Here is a 7,719-nt window from a genome sequence, read left to right as displayed (position 1 = left end):
ATAAAGTAGAAATAAACCTGAGCTGGGTTTGATGAAATACCCCAGTTTTCAGTATTTTGGTTAGTTTTCATTACATTCAGTGGATTCTGTAACTATAAAGTCAGTCTGAGCTTTAACACTTTAAACTGTCCCTCATTCCAGATTTTGAACTCTGAGTATCTGTCAAACCAGTTCATTTAAAGAGCAACATTCTTCCCTTTGTTCTCTGTCTGCACATGTCTTTGTTCCTCCCCCTCAGATCTAACGAGAATGTGGGTGTAACCAGGAAATACTGAGTAATTACTAGTTATAAGTTGATCAAATTGTTTTCAGGAGGTAAAACTATATCTGACGTGGCGTAGAAAGGAGCTTAGACAGAAACCATGTCCTGTTCCATTTGTCTGGACCTCCTGAAGGAGCCGGTGACCGTTCCCTGTGGACACAATTACTGTAGGACGTGTATCAGCAGCTTCTGGGATGGAGAGAAAGAGAAGAAGAACAACTACAGTTGTCCTCAGTGTATGAAGAAGTTCAAAGAGAGGCCTGATCTGGTGAATAACATCATGTTAGCAGAGTTAGTGGAGGAAAAAAAGAAGACCAGACGTCAAGATGATCCTGATGATCAAAGATTTGCTGCAGATGAAGACGTGGCCTGTGATGTTTGCACTGAGAGGAAACTGAAAGCCTCCAAGTCCTGTTTGAACTGTGTGGCCTCTTATTGTGAAAATCACCTTCAGCCTCATCATGAATCTGCTGCATTAAAGAGACACAAACTGGTGGATCCGTCCAAGAAGATCCAGGAGAAGATCTGCTCTCGCCATGATGAGGTGATGAAGATGTTCTGTCGCACTGATCAGCAGTGTATCTGTATTATCTGCTTCATGGAGGAACATAAAGACCATGACATGGTTTCAGCTGCAGCAGAAAAGACTGAGAAACAGAGAGAGCTGCAGGAGAGTCGAGCTGACATCTACAAGAACATCCAGGACAGAGAGAAAGATGTGGAGCTACTTAAAGAGCAGGAGAAGACCATCAACCTCTCTGCTGATCGGACAGTGGAGCACAGTGAGCAGATGTTCACTGAGCTGATCCGTCTCCTCCACCAAAGAAGCTATGAGCTGGAGAAGGAGGTCCGATCCAAGCAGCAGACTGAAGTGAGTGCAGTCCGAGTGCTTCAGGAGAAGCTGGAGCAGGAGATCAGTGAGCTGAAGAAGAGAGACGCTGAGCTGCAGCAGCTCTCCCACACTGAGGATCACATCCAGTTTGTCCTCAGCTACAGCTCCCTGTCAGCGTTCAGTGTGTCCACACACTCCTCCATCATCCACAGAGGTCCTGGAAGCTGCTTTGAGGAGGTGACAGCAGCTGTGTCAGAGCTCAGAGAACATCTCCACAAAGTCCTGATGGAGGACTGGAACAAAGTCTGTCAGACTGTGGAGAGAGTGAATGATCTACTATCAGAGCCGAGGACCAGAGCTGGATTCTTAAAGTATTCACAGGAAATCACTCTGGATCCAAACACAGCTCAGAGAAAACTCAGATTATCAGAAGGAAACAGAAAAGTAACATTAATGAGAGAAGATCAGCTTCATCCTGATCATCCAGACAGGTTCACCTATTGGTGTCAGGTCCTGAGCAGAGAGAGTCTGACTGGTCGTTGTTACTGGGAGGTGGAGGTGGGAGGGATAGGAGTTGAAGTTGTGGTTGCATACAAGAGTATCAGCAGAACAGGGGGAGGTAATGAATGTAGATTTGGATTTAATGAAAAATCATGGATGTTAACCTATTTTTCAAATTATTTTAAACATAACAACATCAAGTCTCCAGTCTCAGGTCCTCAGTCCTCCATAATAGGAGTGTACGTGGAGCACACAGCAGGTATTCTGTCCTTCTACAGCGTCTCTGAAACAATGACTCTCCTCCACAGAGTCAACACCACCTTCACTGAACCTCTACACGCTGGAGTTTGTATTTATTTTTATGGAGATAGTGCTGAATTCTGTAAACTTAGATAGAAATGTTATTCCTGTGTAAAATGTATTCACACACACACACAATATATTGTTGTAAGAAATGTTAATCTTGTGTTTAATGTGGGCAGTGGTGGTCTAGTGGTTAAAGACATCAGGTTTGTAATCAGAGGGTCACTGGTTAGATTCTCACCTGGGTCATCACTGTGAGATGTTAATCCAGTCCTTTAACCCCAACTGCTCCCTGGGCACCAAACTGTGGCTGCCCACCACTCCTCAGTGAGGGTTTAAATGTAGAGAAATAATTTCATGTATGTAGCTGTACATATACTGTATGTCAAAAATACATAATTAATGTGAATGGTTAGATTTATGTGGATTAAGGAAATTAGAGTTTTGCTGTGTCTCTCTCACACACACACACACACACACACGCACACACACACACACGCACACACACACGCACACACACACGCACACACACACACACACACACGGCTGATATGAAAATGTATATAGATAAATATATTTACATCATAAATAGCTGAAAGAGATAATATGTAATAAATTATTGTGTTGACAGCAGTGAAATAATGTGAAGAGGTTAATATTAATATACTGTTGTGTTTATGTTCTATATAAGGATTTATTGTGATTAAAGTAATGAAATGAAGTATGTGAACTATGCAATTAATTATAGTAATAATTGTTAATTTTATTTTGTGTCTGTGTGCATATGTTTACATTTAAAAGGTTTTATTTTCGACACAAAAAGTAGATTTTTATTTTGTAACTGCAGGGTTTGAGGGAAACATGTGAGTCTGTTTGTGGTTTAATTCTGTTTGATATCAAATCTTATTTCGATTGGTTTATAAATCAATAATCAGCTCTGTTTTTGTCCCAATAAATAAACTATATAGTAATTAATAACATGAATAAAATCACTTTGTCTTGTTCTTGTCGTGCTCGTTTGGTGATTGTTAACACATAGAAATATAACTTTTATATAAGAAGGTCTAATGTAACTAAAGCAGTAACATTTTATCTTTTATGAGGGTTAAAAACACTGCTTAAAATAAGACTTAGAACAGAGTGTGTAACCTAAAAAACTAATAGAAATCACTAACTGATATGCTGCCTTGTTATGTAGCATGTGTTGTTACACCACTTTAGTTAAACAAAATAAAAATACTGTGTGATTAAAATAATTTGAACTTTTGCATGTCAGCCTTTTTGTTTGATGTTAATTGGAACCAGTTTGATAAATTGCTTACATATATATTTTTTTAAATGTTTAAAAATTACTCAGACTTAAATAATCTTTTATCCCTTTTTTCCATTTAGGGCAGTGATTTTAAGTAGTTGAATTGGTTTGTTTTACTGGTAAATAATAGTTTAAATGATCTGAATGAAAAAAAATTGTGATAAAATCGTGATTTTACAAAAAAAAAATGTGATATTTTTTTCCACATCGTCCACCCCTAGTTAACACTATGTCATATTTCATCATTTTCATGTAAAAACTACAACTATTACAGAACAAAGTGATAGAGATAAAACTGATTAAAAGTTGTAAAAACATGTCCCACATGTTTGAATTCTACATATTTCTTACATTTTGCATGATTGAAATGTTATTTCAACTGAAATAAATGAATGTTGTCCACATGCATATATTATCATATTTCATGAACAATGGTCAGATTTGAGGGGCCGTGTGGGAGCGTAGAGAATATCTTTAAAAATCTTTTTTTTTTAAACCAAAATAAAAACTATTTCACCCAGGGAGGGGGTTTTCCTTGAAAACGTGTTCATACATTTTACTAAACAGCCAATAGAAACTAATGCTGAGACAAACAGGAAGTTGACGTCATCTGTTACTGAGCAACGAACGAGAAGAGGAAAAAAAGGACGGACACGTTTCACAAGTTTCAACATTTTAAAAGTAGTGAAAAGGGTTAAAGTTAGTGTTATTTAGTTGATATATTATCAAAGGGAACAGTTGAAGCATGTATGATCACACACTGATCCATGTGAGTTGACTGTTGACTTTACTGAGCTTTTATTTGGTGTTGTTTTTCCTTTGAAATCAGAATCAGAATCAGAATCAGAATCATCTTTATTCGCCAAGTGTATGTTGTACACACGAGGAATTTGACTCGGTCAACTGTGCTCTCTCCAATAGTGAAAACATTCAATAATAAACAATCAACTAGAAAAGATGATATAAGTATAAACATAAGTATAAATATAAACAGTAGTTAGACTAGAATGTGCAAACTCGATAAATAACAAGATAATAATAATAATAATAGTATAAAAATAAAAAATAAAAAATAAGATAAAAAGAAGGAAAATAATAGAAAAGAAAGATAATAATAAAATATAATAATAATAAAAGGAAAATAGTGCAGTAGAGCATTGATAAGTAGTGCAGGAGAACATTTAAATTAAAGGTATGTACATGAACATTCTCAGTGTCAGATTGATCCAGGGTTGTTATGTTTGGTTCCAGGGTTTTTTCACAGAACCAGCTCTGACACTCTTTGACTGTTTAGTGTTGATCACAGTGACAGCCTGGGGGAAGAAACTGTTTTCATGGCGGGTAGTTTTGGCGTACAGTGATCTGTAGCGTCTGCCTGAGGGGAGGAGTTTAAACAGATTGTGTGCAGGGTGAGAGGGGTCTGCAGTGATGTTACCTGCCCGTTTTCTGACCCTGGACAGTTGACCGAGTCAAATTCCTCGTGTGTACAACATACACTTGGCGAATAAAGATGATTCTGATTCTGATTCTGATTCTGATAAGTCTTGGATGGAGGGCAGATCGACACCAATGATCTTTTCTGCAGTCCTGACTATCCTTTGTAGTCTGTGTCTGTCGAGTTTGGTTGTAGATCCAAACCAGACAGTGATGGAGGTGCACAGAACAGACTGAATGATGGAGGTGTAGAACATGGTCAGCAGCTCCTGGGGCAGGTTGAACTTCCTCAGCTGACGCAGGAAGTACATCCTCTGCTGTGCCTTTTTCCTGGTTGTGGATCCCAAGAACCTGAAGGAGTCCACGGTAGCCAATTCCCTATTTAAAATGGTAAGGGGGGGAGTGGGGGGGGATTTCTTCTGAAGTCTACTGTCATCTCCACGGTCTTGAACGGGTTCAGTTCCAGATGGTTCTGACTGCACCAAAGAGCCAGCTGTTCCACCTCCCGTCTGAAGGCAGACTCGTCCCCGTCCCGGATGAGACCGATGACGGTGGTGTCATCTGCAAACTTCAGGAGTTTCACAGAGGGGTCCCCTGAGGTGCAGTCATTGGTGTAGAGGGAGAATGGCAGTGGTTAGAGAACACACCCCTGGGGGGCGCCAGTGCTGAGCGACCGGGTGCCAGATGTGATGCTTCCCAGCCTTACTTGCTGCTTCCTGTCAGTCAGGAAGTTGGTGATCCACTGACAGGTGGAGGCCGGCACTGTGAGCTGGGTGAGTTTCTGGTGAAGGATGTCCGGGATGATGGTGTTGAATGCAGAGCTGAAATCCACAAACAGGATCCTAGCGTAGTTCCCTGGGGAGTCGAGGTGGTGCAGGATGTAGTTCAGTCCAATGTTGACTGCATCCTCGACACACCTGTTTGCCCGATAGGCAAACTGCAGAGGGTCCAGCAGGGGTCCAGTGATCTTCTTCAGGTGGCTCAGAACCAGCCTCTCAAAGGACTTCATGACTACAGACGTCAGAGCAATGGGTCGATAGTCATTGAGTCCTGTGATGGCAGGTTTCTTGGGGACTGGGATGATGCTGGAACTTTTGAAGCATGAAGGTACTACACACAGCTCCAGTGATGTATTGAAGATCCGTGTGAAGATGGGTGCCAGCTGCTCAGCACAGGCTTTCAGGCAGGAAGGAGACACTCCGTCTGGTCCTGGAGCCTTTTTGATGTTTTGTTTTTTGAAAAGCTGGCACACATCTCTTTCATTGATCTTCAGGGCAGGTGGGGGGACAGAGGGTGAGGTAGGGGGGGAGTAGGGGGAGCAGGAAGGGCAGAGTCCAGGTGATGGGCTGATGCTAATGAGCTGGGGGGTGGGTGTGAAAACCTGCAGTAAAAGCTATTCAGGTCTCTAGCTAGTCTTTTGTTACCTGCAGGGTGGGGGGAGGGTTTCCTGTAGTTGGTAACTTCTTGCAGGCTTTTCCACACTGCAGAAGGATCTTTGTTTGAGAAGCTTTGTTTTAGCTTCTCAATGTAGCACCTCTTGGCTACTTTGATCTCCCTGGATAGTGTGTACTTGGCCTGCCTGAACAGGTTCCTGTCCCCACTCCTGTAGGCTTCCTCCTTAGCCTGACGTAGCATCCTTAGTTGAGGTGTGAACCAGGGTTTGTTGTTGTTGTATGTGCAGAAAGTCTTGGTCTGCACACACATGTCCTCACAGAAGCTGATGTAAGATGTCACAGTGTCAGTCAGTTCATCTAGGTTGTCTGATGCAGCTTCAAAAACACTCCAATCAGTGCAGTCAAAGCAGTCCTGTAACTCCTGCTTTGACTCCTCTGTCCACCTCTTAACAGTCCTTACTACAGGTTTAGCAGATTTAAACTTCTGCCTGTAGGTGGGGATGAGATGAATCAGACAGTGATCAGAGAGCCCCAAAGCTGCACGGGGAACAGAGTGATATGAATCCTTTATTACAGTGTAGCAGTGATCCAGTGTGTTAGCACCCCTGGTGGGGCACTTTATATGCTGTCTGTATTTTGGGAGTTCGTGGGTTAGATTTGCTCTGTTAAAATCCCCGAGAATGATAAGCAAAGAGTCTGGATGTTTTTTCTCCACGTCTGCTATCTGGTCGGCCAGGTGCTGTAACGCCTCTGTTACGCAAGCCTGGGGTGGGATGTAAACACCGACCATAACAAACGAGGAGAACTCCCGAGGAGAATAAAACGGTTTGCAGTTTATGAAAAAACTCTCCAGATTAGGGCTACACGTCTGCTTCAACACTGTGACATCTGTACACCAACCTTGGTTAATGTAAAAGCATATTCCGCCTCCCCTCGTCTTCCCACAGAGCTCTTTTACGCGGTCCGCTCTGAGGAGCTGAAAGTCCGGTAGATGTAAAGAGCTGTCCGGGATGAGTTCACTGAGCCAAGTTTCAGTAAAACACAGGGCGGCGGATCTGCAAAAGTCCGAGTTTCTGGTGTTTAGGAGCAGCAGTTCATCCATTTTATTTGCCAGTGAGCGGACATTCGCCAGGTGAATGGATGGAAGCGCAGTGCGTAATCCCCGCTGCCTCAGTTTAACAAGCGCGCCTGCTCATTTACCCCGTCTGCGTCTGCGGCGTCTTCTGCAAATTCCATAGAGAGCTGCTGCTCCTCCGGTGAGAATCTCCGCATAACTTTCTGGTTCAATGAGAACCGGTGAAAAAAGATCAGCAGAGGACTGTCCAACTTGTAATAGTTCTTCTCTGGTGAAAGAGACCAGAGAAGGGGAGCAAGAAACTACAAAAATAAAGAAAAACACAACAACTACGAGAGAGCGCAGTACCGAGGCGACCATCCGCCGCGCCATCTTGGTTTAGTTATGTCAATCTGTCAGGATTTAAAAAAAGACGATGCACTAACCCACAATTAATTAATATGTCATTTATGACACTTGTGTTTAATTAATAGTTTCTTGAACTCAGCACTAAACATTCAATTCAAATGACTGGAGGGAGCAGCTGTGCTGTTGGATGCTGTTGGATGTCACCTTTAACACGACAGCCACTCCCTCCGTGCACACGCCTCCTGTGCACTGCTCATC

General features: G+C 42.3%; 1 protein-coding gene across 1 annotated transcript; it reads left to right on the top strand.

Moving 5' to 3' along the window:
* Positions 1 to 326: 326 nt before the first annotated feature.
* LOC114464774 (E3 ubiquitin-protein ligase TRIM16-like) lies at positions 327 to 2,399 on the top strand. Its single transcript, XM_028449315.1, has one exon. It carries the CDS (start codon positions 363 to 365, stop codon positions 1,989 to 1,991), a length of 1,629 nt encoding a protein of 542 aa, XP_028305116.1. The 5' UTR covers positions 327 to 362; the 3' UTR covers positions 1,992 to 2,399.
* The last annotated feature ends 5,320 nt before the right edge of the window (positions 2,400 to 7,719 follow it).

The sequence above is a fragment of the Gouania willdenowi genome, chromosome 6 (assembly GCF_900634775.1).
Source record: "Gouania willdenowi chromosome 6, fGouWil2.1, whole genome shotgun sequence".
Classification (NCBI taxonomy): domain Eukaryota; kingdom Metazoa; phylum Chordata; class Actinopteri; order Blenniiformes; family Gobiesocidae; genus Gouania; species Gouania willdenowi.
This window is presented reverse-complemented; position numbering and strand designations above follow the sequence as displayed.